This window comes from Bubalus kerabau, chromosome 2, assembly GCF_029407905.1.
Source record: "Bubalus kerabau isolate K-KA32 ecotype Philippines breed swamp buffalo chromosome 2, PCC_UOA_SB_1v2, whole genome shotgun sequence".
NCBI lineage: Eukaryota > Metazoa > Chordata > Mammalia > Artiodactyla > Bovidae > Bubalus > Bubalus kerabau.
This window is the reverse complement of record NC_073625.1, coordinates 104,371,844-104,392,173: the sequence shown is the minus strand read 5'-3', so window position 1 is coordinate 104,392,173 and position 20,330 is coordinate 104,371,844. Positions and strand designations below refer to the sequence as shown.

General features: G+C 41.3%; 1 protein-coding gene across 5 annotated transcripts in view; it reads left to right on the top strand.

Moving 5' to 3' along the window:
* Positions 1-18,899, top strand: part of CFAP44 (cilia and flagella associated protein 44) — a 126,764-nt gene extending 107,865 nt beyond the window's left edge. For all 5 annotated transcript variants that reach the window (XM_055568169.1, XM_055568166.1, XM_055568168.1 and 2 more), the window contains 7 exons: positions 4,473-4,583; positions 5,724-5,854; positions 7,215-7,331; positions 8,229-8,430; positions 12,734-12,894; positions 14,801-14,935; positions 18,572-18,899. In XM_055568169.1, coding sequence (XP_055424144.1) covers positions 4,473-4,583; positions 5,724-5,854; positions 7,215-7,331; positions 8,229-8,430; positions 12,734-12,894; positions 14,801-14,935; positions 18,572-18,745 — 1,031 coding nt within the window. In that variant the 3' untranslated portion in view covers positions 18,746-18,899. The remainder of the gene's footprint in view (positions 1-4,472; positions 4,584-5,723; positions 5,855-7,214; positions 7,332-8,228; positions 8,431-12,733; positions 12,895-14,800; positions 14,936-18,571) is intronic.
* The last annotated feature ends 1,431 nt before the right edge of the window (positions 18,900-20,330 follow it).

The following is a 20,330-nucleotide window of genomic DNA, read 5'->3' as shown; positions in this document are numbered from 1 at the left end:
TGTTTTGTGTGACATGTTCTATTACTGTCAGATCCTGTTGATTGATGGTATTGTTCGAGTCGTCTATATCCTTGTTGATTTTCTGTATGGTTTTTGCATCAGATGTTGAGTTGAGGTGTGGAGGTCTCCAAATGCATTCATGGATTTATCTATTTCTCCTCTCATTTTTATCAGTTTTTACTTCCCATATTTCTGTTGTTTTATGTATACACTGTTAAGATTTCTATGTTTTCTTGATAAATTGGCATATTTATCATTATTTAATATCTTTCTCTGTCTTGGGTAATTTTCCTTGTTCTTAAGTCCATTTTATCCTATATTATTATAGTCATTTCTGCTTTGATTTTATAAATAGTTGTATGATATATCTTTTCCCTCCTTTTAATTTCAGTTTGACTATATAGTTGCCTTAGAAGTGACTTTCTGGTAGCGTATGGCTGAATAATGTTTTTCATCCACTCTGTCTTTTAATTGGTATATCGAACCACTTATATTTGATCTATTAGGGTTTAAGTCTGCCATTTTATATCTGTTTTGTCTTTCTTCTTTTTCCTACCTTCCTGTGGGTTAGTTGAACATTTTTTAGGATTCCATTTTATTTTCTCTAGCACTTTTTACAGTAGTCATGTATGGATGTGAGAATTGGACTATAAAGAAAGCTGAGTGCTGAAAAAGTGATGCTTTTGAACTGTGGTGTTAAAGAAGACTCTTGAGAGTCCCTTGGACTGCAAGGAGATCCAACCAGTCGATCCTAAAGGAAATCAGTCCTGAATATTCATTGGAAGGACTGATGTTGAAGCTGAAACTCCAATACTTTGGCCACTTGATGCGAAGAACTGACTCTTTTGAAAAGACCCTGATGCTGGGAAAGATTGAAGGCAGGAGGAGAAGGGGACAACAGAGGATGAGATGGTTGGATGGCATCACCGGCTCAATGGAGATGAGTTTGAGTAAACTCCAGGAGTTGGTGATGGACGGGGAGGCCTGGCATACTGCGGTTCATGGGGTCGCAAAGAGTCGGACACGATTGAGCGACTGAACTGAACTGAGCACTTTTTAACGTATCTCTTTGTATAACTTTTTTAGTGGTTGCTGTCTATATTTTATATATATATATTCATTATTTATCCCAGTCTACCAGTGTCATCATTTTACCAATTTAAGTCAAGTATAGAATCCTTACCTACCTTTATATCCCAGTTTCTTCCTCATTTATCATATGATTGTCTTAAATATTTCCTCTGCATACATCTGGAACCATATCAGACAATGTTATAATTTTTGCTTCAATTATCAAACATTATTTAAGCACTTGGAGGAAAGCCTATCCATATAGGCTTTATCCGTATTTTTATTCAAAATTTCCTTTTTAAAAAAAAGAAAAAATTCCCTCTGCTTAAAGAGTTTCCTTTATCCATTCTTTTAGGGAGGGTATACTGGTGGCAATTAAAAATTTTTTTCCCATAATCTAAGTATGTCTTGATTTCCCCTCTTTTTCTGAAAGACATTTTCATTGGATGTAGTATTCTAGGTTGATATTTCAACATTTGAAAAATACTGTGCCACTTCCTTCTGGTCACCGTGGTTTCTGGCGAGAAACCCTCTAATATTCAAATTGCTTATCCTCTGTAGGTGAAGAATCACTTGTCTTTCTTTGCCTTCAGTATTTTTTCTCTTTAGTTTTCAGAAGTTTGACCGTTATGTGATTTAGTGTCGAATTTGGAATTATCCTCTTTGGAATACATTCAAGTTCTTTAATCTGTAGGTTTATGTACTTTTCCCATTTTGAGAAGTTTTCAGCCATTATTTCTTCAAGTCCTTTTAAAGACCTCCTCTTTCCTGACTCCTTTATGGCACTCCGATGCCATGACTTTTAGACTTTTCATTATCTCATTGGCCCCTGAGGCTCTGGGGTTTGGGTTTTGTTTGTTTCAGTTTGTTTTCTCTTTATGGTTCAGAATGACTAATTCCTATTTTTCTATCTTCAAGTTCATGGATTCGTTTTTCTGTCCTTTCTATTCTACTGTTGACCCCATCCCTTAGTTTTCATTATTGTATTTTTCAGTTCTAAAATTTCTATTTACTTTTTCCTTATATAAATAAATAAAAAGCCTGAGACTTTATATCTTTGCTTCAAGTGTGTTCATAATTGCTCGCTGAAGCATTTTTATCCTGCATGTTTAAAATACTTCATCAGATAATTCTATTTCTGTCATCTTGGTGTTAACATTTATTGATTGTCTTTTTTCATGCAGTTAGAGATCTTTCTGGTTCTTGGTATGACTTTCAGCTAAAACCTGGAAAATTTCATATTATGTATTAGACTCTGTATCTTACTTAAATCTTCTGGTTTACTTGGCTTTCTCTAACACTGTTCTGCCAGAGGAAGGAATGGGTGCCTCCTCCTTATCTCCAGGTGGAGGTACTCACGTTTTATTGTCACCGAAGGGAAGGGAATTCTCCTTGTTACCTCTGTGTGCAGATGGGAAGGCTAGCTCCTCACAGAGTCCCTACTGACAACATGGTGGGGAAGGCCTTGGCACCTCTGGGCAATGGTAGAAGTCCTGACTCCCCACCAGGCCTCTTCTGACACCACCTCTGCAGGGAGGGTGAAGAGAACCTTATTGCTGCCATCTGCGAATGCAGGTCCAGACTGTGATCGCCACAGACATCTTGGTGGTTGGTGGGTAAGGGGACTGGTTACCCTCAGAAAGAATAAATATCTTGACTCTTTACTTGACCTTTTCTGACACCATCCTAGTTGGAATGGTGGGGTGCCTCATTACAGCTTGGCAAGGGTATATTCTGTGAGCACTTGCAAATAATGTACATCGTACTGTTTTATGTGAAATGTTTTGGCTTGTCTAGGCTCCATTAAACCTTTGCCAATGTGGGTGTGAGTGGGACCACGGTATTTTTGTGTGGTGTTTCTTCAAGTTTTCTGTGTTGCTAATCTGCCTCTTTCTGGTCATTTGGCTGGAGACAGCAGGTTCTGATTGGGTCTTCCTGTGTCCCTACCTGTTGGTGTTTCAGGTTAGACTGACTTAGTCTTCTTCATCTCAGAGATATATATGGCAAAAAGAAAATCCAAGGAAATCACCACAGTGTTGTTCTTCAGGATTCAAAGTGCATAGTAGATCTGCCTTCTCCTTTCCACTTCTCAGAGTTTTCTTGTGTTCATTTTATATTTAATGTCCAGGGGTTTTAGCTGTATTTAGTGGGAAGAATAGGGGAAGTAGATCTACTTCATCTTCCTGAAAGCAGACATCTATGTAAGAATCTTAAAGCCTAATTATAAACATTGATTTATTTCATAAGGTGGTACAGATCACTAATTTTAAGAGACATCTTAATTTAAGAAGTTTTCTAGTGAGTATGAGGTCCACATATCTTTATATTTTTTGATGTTCCATAAAATAGAAACCATTAATTGTTCATACATGGACTCAAAGTGTTTTAAAAGAAAATGGAGTAGAGTTGAATGGAAGAGGCATACAATCCTTATCTAAAATTCTTGGGAACAGATATATTTTAGTATTCAAAAAATTTATATTTTATAAAACATATTAAACACAATATGATATTGTTAAAGAAATAATCATTCATGACACTTGTTAACGAACAATAAGGCAGACTTTATTCAGGGGACCACTATCATGGGATTTTATAGTAAGAGAGAGATCAGCTCAACTCTGAATACAAGGCAAATGGAGACTTATAGCCAGGGAGTAAGATTGGGGTTAGTTGATGGAAAACTACTGAGAGGTAGGGTAATTCTTTGCTAAACTGACATAACAGGATTTTTGTTGAAGGCAGGCCAGAGTGATAAGATATTAAGGTTAAGGGAAAAGGAATTTAACCAGATATTAAGGGTAGTGAATTTTACTAAATCGACTCAACAGGACTTTTGCTAAAACTCGACTAAATGGGCCAAGGACAGAGCATGGGCCAAGGACCAGACAGAGGACTCAGAGGAGCCTGACTCAAGTTTGGTTAAAGAGAGCCTTTATCAACTAACAGCCCCAACAGGGTTTGGTGCAGAATCTCTAAATCAAACATTTAATATTAATACTTCCACAGTAAGACATGAATATTCACACTAAGTAGGTTAAGTAAAGATTATAACTAGTATTACTTAGTTCAGAGAAGTTATGAAAATCCTCTCTGTTTTCAGAGCACTATGATGTATAACCAAGGGTGCATTAGGTAGATCACAGCACAAACAGCTTGGTCTCACCCCGCTCTGACTCAATGCACCAAAATTAATTGCATAACCTTTTGCAGGCACTTGAGTTTGCGGTCCCTGTGTCCTTAACTATTTTAAATTCTTCTAAAAATATTGAGTAATTTCCTTATTTACCCCTTGTTTTCCTAGTAACTAATTCATTGAAAATGATTTATTTTTAAAATCTGGGATTTATCTTAACACAGGAACTTCTCTGCTTATTAACAGTATTTTTCTCTCTCCTTAGATGAAGAGGAGGAAAGTGAAGAATCAAGTGAAGAAGAATCCAGCTTGGAGAGTGATGAGGATGAGTCTGGATCTGAAGATGAGGTTTTTGATGATTCTATCTGCCCGACAAGTAAGTTGGATAAAACCGTGCATTCTTTGTGACGTTTGACTATGGATGATAATACCAAAAAGGCCCTCTTTTTTGGTTTCTCAATTGTTTCATAATATTTAAGGAAAGGATGGTATAATAAGCATGAAGTATAGTCTAATACTTTTGGGGACTCTCTAGATAATTTACTTCCTATTTCTTGAGGCTGCTATTTATGAGTACCAAATTAAATAATCTGCAGACAATCTATAGTTGATTCAGTCATAAATTATGCAGAAAGTTTCATTTTACCGAGAAACAGAAAATTTATATATGTGTATGTACATGTGTGTATTTAAAACTACATATGTGTATTTTTATAAAACTCTCCCTTTTGGCCAAACCATTAAATTTTCATATTTCAAACCTGTTTTTTAAGGGCAATTTTTATATCTCCTGGAGATTCTTGGCAATTTATATTCACTGTTTTCACTGGTGAAACCAGTCTGAAATATTCTTACAGTCTTAAGATTCTTACGTGAGTGAAAGTCGGTCAGTCATGTCTGACTCTGCAACCCCATGGACTATATAGTCCATGGAGTTCTCCAGGCCTGAATACTGGAGTGGGTAGCCTTTCCCTTCTCCAGGAGATCTTCCCAGCCCAGGGATCGAACCCAGGTCTCCTGCATTGCCGGCAGATTCTTTACCAGCTGAGCCACAAAGGAAGCCCAAGAATACTGGAGTGGGTAGCCTATCCCCTCTCTGGGGATCTTCCCGACCCAGGAATTGCACTGGGATCTCTTGCATTGCAGGCAGAACATCAGTACTAACATCACAGCCACTATCATGATTATTATTCTTTTTTTAAAATATTAGCTATGCTGGGTCTCAGTTGCAGCACTGGGGTCTTTGATCTTTGTTTCAGCATGCAGAATCTAGTTCCCTGACCAGGGATTGAACCCAAGTCCCCTGAATTGAGAGCTCAGAATCTTAGCCACTGGACTGGCAGGAAAGTCCCTATCATGATTATTAATACCATTATAATTTCTACCTGGAGCCCTAAGTGTAGTGAAACCTTATTGGAGTAGATGGACATTAATAATTCTGAAGCCCCAAAGTCCACACTTATTACTATATTCTCTAACAAATGGAGCTGCTTTTTTATTTTGACTGTCTTTTCAGATTGTGATATGGGTCTCTTTGAACTGGCCCTTCAACTTCGAGAGAAAAGGCTGGACATTGAAGAGGCTTTAGTTGAAGAAAAAAAAATGATCGATAACCTCAAAAAAGAACACGATACACTGTCCAAAAAAGTACGTTATTCTGCCTTTTTCAGGTCTGTTTATCGTCTCCCAACATGCTACACCTCCTTCTAGCTATAATACTGCTATTTCATAGCAATGGCATGAGTTAAGGCTTATTTAGAAGAGAGACATTTCCCATGTTGCATCCATTTACAGACGTCTTTGACGGCCGTTGCCCCTTTGATGATTGGAACTTTTTCTAAATCATTGGCCCCCAAACTTTTTTGATTATATACTTCTGGAAAAAAAAATTGTGGAGCACATATTCCCACAGTAAATGTATATTTATTTAGATATTATACCCATAAACTATTGTACTAATTATATTTCATGTGTTATGAAACATTTCGGAGAAGGCAATGGCACCCCACTCCAGTACTCTTGCCTGGAAAATCCCATGAAGGATGAAGGAGCCTGGTAGGCTGCAGTCCATGGGGTCGCTAAGAGTCAGACACGACTGAGCGACTTCACTTTCACTTTTCACTTTCATGCATTGGAGAAGGAAATGGCAACCCACTCTAGTGTTCTTGCCTGGAGAATCCCAGGGACGGGGGAGCCTGGTGGGCTGCGGTCTATGGGGTCGCACAGAGTTGGCCACGACTGAAGTGACTTAGCATAGCATAGCATAGCATGAAACATTTGCAAAAACAGAGAATAAAAAGAATAAGATAAAAATAAATAGAAATGGAAACTCCATTTTCTTTCTGGACCCCAGTAGAACACTTTGACATTCTGACGTATATGCATTCCTTTGGGAGTCCACTAAGCTAAACTTCCGGTACAGTTGTATTGATTTTTTCTGCCGTATCTACTCAGTTTCCCTCTTAGGTACTCTTTCCTAGAGCAGCATCACTTGATTCATATTCAGAAATGTTTTTGGTAGGCTGCTTCTCCGTTTGCAAAAAGGAAATGATTTGGAAAGCTTTCAAGTATTTTAGGAGATGAGGCATGTACTTTAGAAATACTGTAGTTGGTAATTTCACTACCATACAGGGCTTTCTCCGCTAATTTATCGAGGTCCTTATGACCAAATGAGATTTGAACCATCCTTACAGAGATACTACAGGCTAAGAGATGATTTTCCTGCAGAAAATAAAAGGGAGATGGGAACACGGCCTCTGCGTTTTCATTCACAAAATCTCTACAACTCTGGGGTCATAGGGACAAGTGAAAAAGTGGTGTGGCTCGTGACTTAGCAGAAAGAGAATAATACACACTTCTGGGGAGCAGTCTGGGATCATCTGTTTAATCCAGCCCAACAAGGCAGATCCAGCTCATATTTTTTGTTCCTCCCCAGTGGTTTCATTTATCATCTTGGGTATATATTCACCGAATCCTGTTAACATCTCGCACTTGGGGCTTTCTACAGGTAAAAATTGTGGCAACTAATCTGAATGCAGCAGAGGAGGCCCTGGAGGCTTATCAACGTGAGAAGCAGCAGCGGCTGAATGAACTGCTGGTTGTGATCCCGTTGAAGCTCCACCAGGTAATGGGGCTGGAGGTTGCCCCACCCTCTCTGAGCAGAAGAGCCATCACCCTCAGACTTTTCCAGAGAAAGATTCATGGGACACTGGTGGGGAGAAGGGCAGTCCTTGTCTGAGACATCTACTTGCAGAATGACACCCCAGCGTTTCTTACCCCTTCTGAGATTATTATAAAAGCATAATATCAAAACATGTATATTTCCTGGTGGTCATTATGACTTTGAAAGTTGAATCACTTCAAATCTGAAGCAATGAGGAGCCTATGACTTAAAGGAATAGCTTGGAGGTTGAAATCTTCTTGTCTCTTGGACACATGTCACTTTTCACACCTTCTTTAAATAGACGTGGACTAATGGTGCAAGAATGATCTTCCCTATTATTTACTTGTTAATGAGGGAGGTTAAGATAAAAGGAAAATACTTTTTTCCATTTTCTTTGTTCATCTCTATATCCCACTTGAATTACAACTTAAATTAAAATGCAGAGATCATATTAGCAAAAGCTTCTTGTAATGTATTTTGTCAGGTAAAGAGAGAAAGCCGTATTTGAGAAGAAAAACCGAGGAGGATCAGCCTTACATGTATCTTATTTAACCTGACCCAAACTGGATTCACTGTCTGTAGCAGTTTGCCAAATATTCCAGCCTTGAAATGTCTGTTCCATCCTTAGGCAGTAGATATCCAGCGTGGTCATTTTGGAAAGATTTGCTGTCCCAGAGGGATGTAATGTGACTTCTTTTTGAAAGCAGCTTCTTGCTTTTACCTTCCTCAGTGGTGAGAGTTAGGATACCAAAGGTCATGACCTAACAAGGGACAGGAAAAGGAGCACATCCCTTTCTATGACTTTACAATTAGTTTGGTTTTTGTCTGTTTGATACCAGTTTTGTCATGCTTTTGTAGATAGAGTATGTGCTATTTGGAGAAATACCGAGTGATCTTTCTGGAGCTTTGGTCTTTTCCAAACGCTCCTTGGGACGACTGCAAGAACGAATTGTCCAGCTCCATGAGGAAAATTCCAAGCAGCAAAAACTTAACAAAGAATGCCGGGAGAGGCGTAAGCAGCTCATCCGAGAAAAGAGAGAGATGGCCAAAACGATACAGAGTGAGTAGTAAGCCCATGGCTTACCTAGTAATATTTATTGATTACAGAGGGAATGTCAAGTGGTCATCTCCAGCTCTGAAAACAGTAGGTTGTCACAGATCCAAACCGCTGAGCAGAAATAACACCTTCCCCTCTTTCTACTTACCCTCTCTCTTGATGCTATCAAAAAGTTACTCTATTTTTAAAAGGATAAATCTTTTGTCATAGAAACAATTTCTCACGATTTTTAAAGGTTTTATGTTTAATAAAATGTAGAAAAATATTAAAAAATACCCACTACCAAGCTTAAGAAATAAAGCACTGAAGATATAATTGATGGCCTTTCTCTTTCTAGTATCATTCTGCTCTCTCCTCCCCCAGGATCAACCATGAGGCAGGTACCTACACATATAGATGTATTCACACACACTATATGAAGTGTCTTTGCATGTTTCGGGTATAATTTGCAACTCACTTTATTAACCCATTTTTTGAGAGTAATCTGTAATGCTACAGATAATTAGCTATTTTAACTGCTACTACAGTATGCCATTGGACTATTAGAGTTTTTCTTTGGCCTCCTGTTGATGGATATTTAGGGTACTTGTAATTTTTCATGATTACAGACAATGTTTCGGTGAACCTTCTTGTACATGTCTCCCTGTGCATGTGTGGGAGGAAGTGAGTCCCCAGGAGTGGGGACTGTGGGTGACACAGGGTGTATGTGCATTTTCTGCTCGCCCGGGTATTGTCAAGTTGTCCTCCAAACTGGTTGCACCGTTTTCTCTTCCTACTGTTTTTCTCGCCACCCGGGAGGGTGAGAATTGCCTAGGCTCCATAGTCTCATCAACACTTAGTAACATTAGACTTTCATATATCTGTCAACCTGGTATATGTTAAAATTGTATTTCACTGTGCTTTTTGTTTCCCAAGTTCCTTGAGGTTGAATGTCCATTTGTTTGTGTTCTCATATGAAACTTGCCTGCTATACACCTTGCCCATTTTTTTACTTCTGTTTTTTATTTTTCTTATTGATTGCAGGGAGGTTTTTTTGTTTTCCTATATTCTGTCTTTATCTATTACATGTATTTTGAATCTTTTCTAGTGTGTATCTTGCCTTTTTATTGGTGTATCGTTTTGGGATACAGACATTTAACATTTTAATATAATTATCAACCTGTGTATAGTTTGTGCACTGTGTGTATATATGTATGTCTTAAATCCTTTCCTATTTTGAGGTCATATTTTTCTATTGTTTCCTCTGTCAGTAGTGTTCCTTACTTTTATGTTCTTAGTTCACCTGGAACTGAGGTGTATAGTATAAGATGTATGGAGTAAAGACATGGAACATATATGTAAGTGATGAAGTATTCCAACTTTAATAACAATAAAATTATGAGTGGTATAATAGCATCTACCTTAATGCCCCAGAACTGTACACTTATTTTTTTTTGGCCACATCACATGGCACGTGGACTCTTAGTTCTCCGACCAGGGTTTGAACCGTGCATTGGGAGCATGGAATCATAAGTACTAGACAGCAAGGGAAGCCCCAGAAGTGTACACTTTTAAAAGATTAAAATGGTACATTTTATCATGTGAATTTTGCCACAATTAAATATTTTTTTAAAAGAAAATTTGGAAAGGAAAAAGGGAGGAATATAGTTGTCAGTCCGTCCAAGTTGCTTGAATTTGTAGAGGTCAGTCTTCAGTGAGATGGTGGTTCTGCTCTCATGGGTGGCTGGATTATAAAATTTTAAAATACGTGTTAGGACTCTATATTTGAATAACATTTATTTGAGACACAGAGTTTTCTCAGGTGTAAACCTCACGGCCCCAGTGTTTCTCTCGTACTTCACATTCCTTTGGCTTCTGTAGCCTGTGAATGTTGTTTATATTTGGAAATACTATTTGTCAAACCAAGGGAACAAACTAGCATGAAAATGAGAGAAACTTGTTTCCATTTGAGTAACCTCTCGGTTTGGGAAAATGTGTGAAGATGAAATGAAGTATTCATATTTTTGGAATGTTGGTTGAAATTAAAAAAAAAAAAAAAAAAGGTTCTGTGTAGTAGAAGTTTTATTCAGTGGTTTTCAGTTCTTCTGCCACCCCTGGTTTGTTTTCTGAAAGCAAGTTGTGGGTCTGGTTAAAGACTGATCTTCTAATTCTGAAGGTGAAACTAAGAGTGGGTTCCTTTCCTATAACTCAGAGAACAAAGGCTTAACAGTGATGAGAAACACCACAGTCGCTCACTGGTGCCTTCCTCCATCCCAGACCCAATGGGGAAGAGGAGGCGAGTTTAGAACATGAGGTGGGAAGGCAAGTTCTCTCCTTTTCAAGAAGAGCGCAGCTTGCAGCCATGGGGAGGGAGATGGGGAGCAGGGGGTGTTCTGGAAGGCTTTCTGTCCCCAGGGAATACTAGCTGTGGGAAGGGCAAAGACGAGAGTCCATGTCCTAGTACACAAGGCTGCCTTGGGAGAGGGCACCCTGATATATGGGCTAGCTAGGGGAAGTCAAGGTTCTTACTGAGGGGGCCAAGCAGGCAGCCACAGGCTAGATACACTAGAGCAAATAATCCAATCATTATTTCATTTGCATCACTAATGATCATGGCCACCACATGATGCAAGTACATGGGGGGTGCCACTCACATAGAATAGAAATGAATAACCCTTCCTGGATTGTGCAAAATGGCAGCCATGCCAAGTATGCCATTATCATTCAGTCATGGTAACGATTCAGAGAAGGCAATGGCACCCCACTCCAGTACTCTTGCCTGGAAAATCCCATGGATGGAGGAGCCTGGTGGGCTGCAGTCCGTGGGGTCGCTAGAGTTGGACACGACTGAGCGACTTCACTTTCACTTTTCACTTTCATGTATTGGAGAAGGAAATGGCAACCCACTCCAGTATTCTTGCCTGGAGAATCCCAGGGACGGGAAAGCCTGTTGGGCTGCCGTCTCTGGGGTCGCACAGAGTCGGACATGACTGAAGTGATTTAGCAGCATGGTTATGATTATACCTGAAAACACATTCCTGCCCAGTAACTGAGTTGCATCATCTTGTTATTATGTTAGGGCCTTCAGAATTCACATAGGGGATTCTGGTCACAGAAAATTTTGTTACAAGGTTATACTTTCTTAAAATCCCACAAATGGAATTTTCTCCAGGTTTTCCAGCCTTCCCATGTTGAGGGAACACAATAAAACAAAAGTAAAATGTTGCATGTTAGATGGAGAGAACTGTTAAGAAGAAAAAATTAAAAGGAATGGGAAAGAGTGCTGAGGCCTGTAGGAGGAAGGGAGGAGTTCTCTGTAAATGTGATATACTTGCTAAGACGTGGTTCTCCCTAATGGTTAGAGGACAAGTCACACTTGATTGCTGCTGCTGCTAAGTCGCTTCAGTCATGTCCTACTCTGTGCGACCCCAGAGACGGCAGCCCACCAGGCTCCCCCGTCCCTGGGATTCTCCAGGCAAGAACACTGGAGTGGGTTGCCATTTCCTTCTCCAATGCATGAAAGTGAAAAGTGAAAGGGAAGTCGCTCAGTCGTGTCCGACTCTTCGCGACCCCATGGACTGCAGCCCACCAGGCTCCTCCGTCCATGGGATTTTCCAGGCAAGAGTACTGGAGTGGGGTGCCATTGCCTTCTCCGGTCACACTTGGTTATTACACCTTCAGAAATGAGTGTACGGGAAATGAGTCTATCACAGTCTCACAGCTTATTTTCAGAAAATGGGCTGTGTGGGACCAGCCATGTGGCTATATTGGGAAGAGAATTCCAGGCAAGGTAATTCCAGAGGATTCCTTATGAGAATACCCAAGTGAGCCCGGAATGTTTGAGAAGTAAGAAGGTGTCTGGAGTAAATGAGAGAGGTGTGAGAGCTAACAGGGGCAGGGCAGGTAGGACCCTGTGAGCCACTGCCAGGATGTTAGTGTTTTTACTCGGAGGTGGAAACTGCTGTTCACTATCTATTTTAGTCTTAGCACAAGATGTTACAGAGATCAGTAGTAAAAAGTTAAAACCCAAAGGCTTTATAACCCGTTGGGGCCCATGAACAGTCTGAGCAGGGGCAGACTGGAGCATGTAAGCCACCTGGGAAAGGTGAGTCTGTTTCACACGGGAACTTGAAGCTGATGAAAAGCCAGTACAGGAATGTGCATCCTAAGTGAGGCGAGCAGTAGGTGCCGTGTCACAGAGGAAAACCCAACTGGTAACATAACGTCTCTTACCATCATCTTGCAAAAGCTGTTCCTTAGAATGGCATTGTTCGTTTAATAACAGTGGGAGCTTCTGAACAGCCTGACAGTGGTTGTCTTCTTTTAGAAATGGAAGAAACAGTCAGTCAACTAATGATTAGCAAGTTTGGCCGCGTGATCAATCTAGAAGCCCTTCAGACACTTTCGGTGAATACAACGCTTGAAGAACTAAAGATCAAAAAGCTTCGAAAGGAGCTATCGAATGTAAAGGAAATGAAAATGTGGGAGGTAAGGATGAGAGGGCAGGTGACCCCCTGGGCAGAGGTGAGAACTCCTGGTGAGCAGTCAGGGGGTCCCTGCAGAGCATCTCTACATCCGTACAGCTAGAGCATCTCACAGGCCCCTGTGAGCCCCACTGAGTTCCCCCCTGGTCTTAAGTCTGTCTCTGCTTCCTTATCATTCACTTCATTGGAGGTACTGGTCTGTCTTGGGATGAAAGCACCAGCACTGGAGTCTGGGGTGCAGGATTCATGTAAATATAAGGGCAGCATGGCATGAAGGAGAGATTCCACTCTGAGGTCCCCATTAATGTGTAAATGCTCTAAGTGTTAGACGTGAACTGCTGTACTCCATGCCTGGTAAGTCACTTCAGTCGTGTCCATCTGTTTGTGACCCCGTGGACTGTAGCCCTCCAGGCTTCTCTGTCCATGGGATTCTCCAGGCAAGAATACTGGAGTGGGTTGCCACGCCCTCCTACAGGGGAATCTTCCCAACCCAGGGATCAAACCCTCTTATGTCTCCTGCACTGGCAGGTGGGTTCTTTACCACTAGTAGCGCCTGGAAATGCTCTGAGGATCCTCCTCATATAATTCTATATAGCTTTTGCATGTCGCTTCCATTCTGGAAATTAGAAAAGCATCTTGAAGTAATAGATTTTATAACAAGGTATATACCATTTAGCTGGTAGGGTCTTACATGTTAAATGCCTACTCTGTTCCTGGAGCCATGAGATGAGGCAGGATTCCAGTGACAGCCTGATTCAAAGAGAGGGACTTTTACAAAGATTTTATAAGCTCACCAATCACACGGCTTCTCTAGTTTTCTGACTTAACAGCAGATAGGGAAGGAGGAGAGGTTCCCAGTGGTATCTTTTCTTTTCTTATCTGAGATTCGTCACTGTATTGTGGAGAAACAAAGGACTCCGGCGCTGGTGTCAGTGGGACTGGTTCCTATCAGGGTGGTGCTGGAGATAACAGTGCAATCTAAAATAATTTGTTGGAGCAATAGGGTAACAAAGGAAAGCCACTGGCAGATGTATGGCCATTGAAGCTGGTCACCTTGAGGATTCTGGGCCAACAGTGGGGGGAAAAGTGGTATAGGAAAGTTTCTGGTTAAACAATCATTCTCCCTTTTAATTAATGAACACCAGCACTAACTCAGCATACTAATATCCTTCCTCAGAAGTAGAGTGATACATATCTCCATCTTATTTTTGCCTACTTTCATTCTTTTTTTTCTCTAATCAAACCACACCTGATGTACCTGCTTCTGATTATATTACTTGCTTACTATATATCCCCATGCGCATAGGGCTTCCCTGGTGGCTCAGATGGTAAAGAATCTGCCTGCAATGTGGGAGGACCTGGGTTTGATTCCTGGGTTGGGAAAATTCTCCTGGAAAAGGGAATGGCTAACCACTCCAGTATTCTTGCCTGGAGAAATCCCATGGACAGAGGAGCCAGGTAGGCTACAGTCCATGGGGTCTCAACGAGTTGGATGCGACTGAGCAACTTAGCAGCAGCAGTCACTGTATGTGACAGGTGGTGAGTACAATAAGCATGGTCTTGGCCCTTGTAGAATTTAAAGTCTAGTTTGTCAAGAAAAACTTCTGGGCTTCTCTGGTGGCTCAGACAGTAAAGAATCTGCCTGCAACGCGGTAGACCCAGGTTTGATCTCCTGGAGAAGGGAATGGCAGCCCACTTCAGTATTCTTGTCTGGAGGTTTCCATGGACAGAGGAGCCTGGTGGGCTACAGTCCATCGTGTTGCAAAGAGCGGACACCACTGAGTTACTAACACTTTCATGTTCATGTGCATGTCACTCCATTTGCCTGATGGTTCTGATCAAATCTGGACATTTGTTTTTGTTTCCTCTCTCATTCACCAAATCCATTTTACATCTTCCTGCCCTGGTAGGAAAAGATTGCTCAGGTTCGATGGGAATTGATGATGAAGACAAAAGAACACACCAAAAAACTTCATCAGATGAATGATTTGTGTATTGAAAAGCAGCAGCTTGATTCGAGACTGAATACTCTACAGAACCAGCAGGTATGTTCCTTTTCTTTAGACCCTTGGTCAGAATTAGGGATGTTCTGTAAAGGGATCTATTCATAAGAACACTAAGTGCTGGCTTTTAAATGAACCTTGATCTTGAATGGGTTTTGGCCCACCTGGGTCTCTGAGGACACTGAGTTGATGCTGTTTACATTATTGACTATGCCAAAGCCTTTGACTGTGTGGATCACAAGAAACTGTGGAAAATTCTGAAAGAGATGGGAATACCAGACCACCCGACCTGCCTCTTGAGAAACCTATATGCAGGTCAGGAAGCAACAGTTAGAACTGGACATGGAACAACAGACTGGTTCCAAATATGGAAAGGAGTATGTCAAGGCTGTATATTGTCACCCTGCTTATTTAACTCCTATGCAGAGTACATCATGAGAAATGCTGGGCTAGAAGAAGCACAAGCTGGAATCAAGATTGCTGGGAGAAATAATCAATAATCTCAGATATGCAGATGACACCACCCTTATGGCAGAAAGTGAAGAGGAACTCAAAAGCCTCTTGATGAAAGTGAAAGAGGAGAGTGAAAAAGTTGGCTTAAAGCTCAACATTCAGAAAACTAAGATCATGGCATCCGGTCCCATCACTTCATGGGAAATAGATGGGGAAACAGTGGAAACAGTGTCAGACTTTATTTTTTGGGGCTCCAAAATCACTGCAGATGGTGACTGCAGCCATGAAATTAAAAGACACTTACTCCTTGGAAGGAAAGTTAGCATATTCAAAAGCAGAGACATTACTTTGCCAACAAAGTTTCGTCTAGTCAAGGCTATGGTTTTTCTAGTAGTCAGGTATAGATGTGAGAGTTGGACTGTGAAGAAAGCTGAGCGCCGAAGAATTGATGTTTTTGAACTGTGGTACTGGAGAAGACTCTTGAGAGACCCTTGGACTGCAAGGAGATCCAACCAGTCCATTCTAAAGGAGATCAGTCCTGGGTGTTTTTTGGAAGGAATGATGCTAAAGCTGAAACTCCAGTACTTTGGCCACCTCATGCAAAGAGTTGACTCATATGAAAAGACCCTGATGCTGGGAGGGATTGGGGGCAGGAAGAAAAGGGGACGATAGAGGATGAGATGGCTGGATGGCATCACTGACTCGATGGATGTGAGTCTGAGTGAACTCCGGGAGTTGGTGATGGACAGGGAGGCCTGGCGTGCTTCAATTCATGGGAATGCAAAGAATCAGACACGACTGAGCGACTGAACTGAACTGAACATTACAATGAGCCTGAGGGACCAGCTTCACTGTATGTCTATTGGGTGCTATGAATTCAAACAGAAAGTACTGATTAAGGGATTTGCCTTGACCCTAGAAAGGTAAGGTTATTTAAGTATAAATAACGATGTCAACATGCTCCCTGAATCTGGTGTCAAACATCCATTTTCAATATCGGGTATTTCCTTTGACCTAAAGTCTAAACCACGTTACGTATTAAAACACTTGTTACTTTTTATGGCTTTCAACTTGCTCTGATAGGTTTTTTGAGGCTAACATAGTAATACTTAATACATAGTATGTGGTGGGTAATACTTATTTAATAATTAAGTTTCTATTTAAGCCTTGCCTTCTAGGAACCAAACACAGGTATGACATATTCTAAACTATACGCTATAATATTTTAATAGTTTCTGCAAAAATACTGTTTTCTCTTGGTTCTTACTTTTTAAGCTCCCAGGAAATGGTCTAAACCAGGGGTTTTCAAAGTGTTTCTGTGAAGAATGGCATGTGCATCCCCTGGGGAGCTTGTTAAGAATGCAGATTCTGGTTCCCCAGTCAGACATACAGAATCAGAAGCTCTTGGGAGTGGGCCCAGAATCTAGAACAAGCCTTCCAGGGGACTCTGCTGCATGCTAGAATTGAAGAATCACTGGTCTGAGCAAAAGTCCAAAAGAAAGAATGAATAAAAGGCCTTGGGAGGTTTACAACTAGAATTAGAGAAGATGACTAGAATCTGAATGTCAAAGACTCTTTATCCACTAGAGAATTTTTGAGCTGAGAGTCAAGCAGTGTTCAGGAAGGATGATGCCTAGACAGAACCTTCAGAGTTGGCCATGAAATACACATCTGTTGACTTGGCAGATACCTTGGCAAGGAAAGAGTTTGGACCCAGGAGATCAGGGAAAGAAAATTATTATCTGAGTCTCTTTACATAGTATCTCTTCATAGCTTTACAGGTATGGTCTCATTCCATTGGTGAGGTCATTGAATCTTCAAACTATCGATTTTCAAAGCTCAGAGTGGTCAAGTAACCTGCTCATTAATATGTGGAGAAGTTTGTTTTTCAACTGAGGTCTGTCTGCTTCCCAAGCTGACTCCACTGCTATTATTCTTACAACACTCTAGGCATGAAGTGGGGTGTAGATAGCAAGGCCAAAGACATTTCAAAGTAAGAGAAGCCAAAATTTGTTTGGCTATGGTAAGGAGAATAAGGGAAAAGCTATGGTGACTTCAGAGTGACCATCTAGACTGACTAGGCATGGAGGGGGAGAGGGGCACGCATTTAGCTGTAAGTAACAAAAGAGAGTAGCTCAAACAAATAGGGGCACTTTGCCTCACTTAAGTCTGCAGGAGGTGAATTAGGGGTTTTGGTTTATGGGCCAGTATCTCTGTGATTCTCTCAGTGACTGGTAGAAATTCCCTTCAGAGTCACAGAGGCTTCCTCGGCTCTGTCATTGATGCCCAAATGCCAGCCTCTTGTCCCTTTCATTGAGAAAGCAAGCAAATGTTTTCTGCTACCTCTACTGAGCCACTCCCAACTGGAAGAGGAACTGGGTAAGGTTAGTATTTAGCTTAAGGCAATGGCACCCCACTCCAGTACTCTTGCCTGGAAAATCCCATGGATGGAGGAGCCTGGAAGGCTGCAGTCCATGGGGTTGCTGAGGGTCAGACACGACTGAGCGACTTCACTTTCCCTTTTCACTTTCATGCGTTGGAGAAGGAAATGGCAACCCACTCCAGTGTTCTTGCCTGGAGAATCCCAGGGACAGGGGAGCCTGGTGGGCTGCCGTCTCTGGGGTCGCACAGAGTCGGACACGACTGAAGTGACTTAGCAGCAGCAGCCTCTGCAGTGAAGGTGGGCAAGGGGGAAGATACTAGGTGTTATGTCCCTTCCTTTAATGTGCATTCAGATTTAGTGAGAATGTACTTATGAGCTATATAGGAAAAGGAGGTATCTTACCTTAGAATTCCAGCCATAAGCCCTATAGGGTATGAGTGACTGATGGCCAGTTAATCAGTTACCCTCTAAAGGGGATTTTTGCATGTAAGAGTTGCTTATTAGCACAAAGGGACACATTTCCAATGGGGAGGGGGGTAGGATTTCAGTGGAAGAAGTGAAAGTGAAAGAAAGTGAAAGCGAAAGGGAAGTTGCTCAGTTGTGTCTGACTCTTTACAACCCCATGGACACCAGGCTCCTCCATCCATGGGATTTTCTAGGCAAGAGTACTAGAGTGGGTTGCCATTTCCTTCTCCAGGGAATCTTCCCGACCCAGGGATTGAACCCAGAGTGGTGGCTATTTTAGATTGACTGCAAGGCAGGCACACCTAAGAGAGCAATGAAGACAGAAGTTTCCATATTCCAAATGATGCTTAAAGCAGGGAGGTGTTTTCTCTCAACAGGGCAACGCCTTCCAGGGCCCTCGGAAAGCAGATACTGAGGCAAGAGCAAGGGTCACTGAACTGATCCAAGTCCAAGCCGAAAGGATTCAGGCCTTAAAGGAAGAGATTGCTCTTTTGCATAAGAAAGGTGGTCTCCTCCTGCCCCCGATTCATCACCCACAAGAGAATGAATGAAGTCCCAGGGCCTTTAAGTTTGCTTTCTCCTCAAATCCATCCATGATTTGACACAATTCAACAGAAGTTCTGCTGTCTGCAACAATCCTACTGTTTTAAAGTGAACGTATCTGAAAGTCTAAAACCAGATCCAGTCATGTAGTTTTAATGATTTCTCCCCAGTTGGTTATCTCAGAACTGACTAATGCTCAACAGCTGCTTATATTGAACTGAACCATTTTAGATGTGCCTGGAACCAACTGGATCAAATATAAAGTCTCAGGAGGCGGTGTCTCAAACCCTCAGAAAGAATCAGTAGTATATCCTATTTTGTAAAATTTGTTTTTTGGTTATCTGACTGTTTAGCCATTGGCAAGAAAATCTATCATTCAGCAAACCATGAGAAAACCTCCTTTTCTTGATGGTTAAATCCTTGGAAAATAAACTTTGTTATCAGGTGTTCTCTGAGAGGACACAAGAGAAAAAAAACCATTTTGCCAATAAATAATATCAGGGAAAAAGAAATACAACTTAGAATTCTGACATTGTTAACTTTCTAAGTCAGTTATTTGAGGGCTCGGGATTCAGGAAATGGATACAAAGAACAGAGCAGTGGCCTTCAGCTGGCATAAAGCAAGAAATAATCAGCTTCCTGAATCACCCAGAGTTTTAGCAAACTCCTCAGCTCTGGGTAGAGCAGAGAAGTGTGTTTTGCAAAATGGTTAAGGAGGCTCTTCTCTGAAGGTGTCTGTAACTCTACCAGCATTTCCTATAGTTTCTCACATCCTGTGCCTTTCTTTTTCTGGTTCTACTTGGGTCATTTGCTGGCTTTAATACAGATAAGGAAGTAATGAAATAGATTCCAGCACTGAGAGATCATCTCTAATAATAACTTTTGATTGTACGTAACGTTTTGGGAGTATCCGTTTGGTTTGGGGGTAAGTGGTCATTGGAATTCATCTAAGAATGATTTCACCAACAGTTGGATTCCTGTTAGTAACAGGTCCAGTAACAGGTCCACTTTAATGACAGCCTCTCTGGAGGCTGTCCCAGAATAGAAATTGGTTATTGAAAAGGAAAGGTAAAGAAGACAATATTGCACCAATGTAGAAAGTGACTCAGCAAAGTCAAGTCTTCCTAACCTGTGGCTAGCCTGCTGATCTGCCTGCCAAAATTATAAACAGGACTTGGGTTCTTTGTTGGAATGTATATGTTAGAGGTGGCCACCTGGCCTGCTGTGTCTGAGATCCTTTTATCTCCCTATTTAAGAAGTCCAAATAGCTTACCATTTGTGCCTGTCAGCACAGAGCTCTGACGCAGTAGCCTCTCCACTGGACAGCACCCTTTACTTCCTTCTGTTCTTCACCCTAAACTGTGTGTGCCCTTCAAGCATTTAAGAAAAATATGTTAGTCTTAGCTCTGTTTTTAATTTTTATGTAGGAATAAATAAGTAAAATAATATCCCACCCAATTTCTAAGGGTCAGGAATCTGGGAGCCACTTAGCTGGGCCTTTCCAACCTGCATCTCCCATGAGGTTGCACTGGGGCTGTGTCCATCGAAGCTTGGCTGGAACTGGAAGGGATACCACCAGACCTACTCACTCAA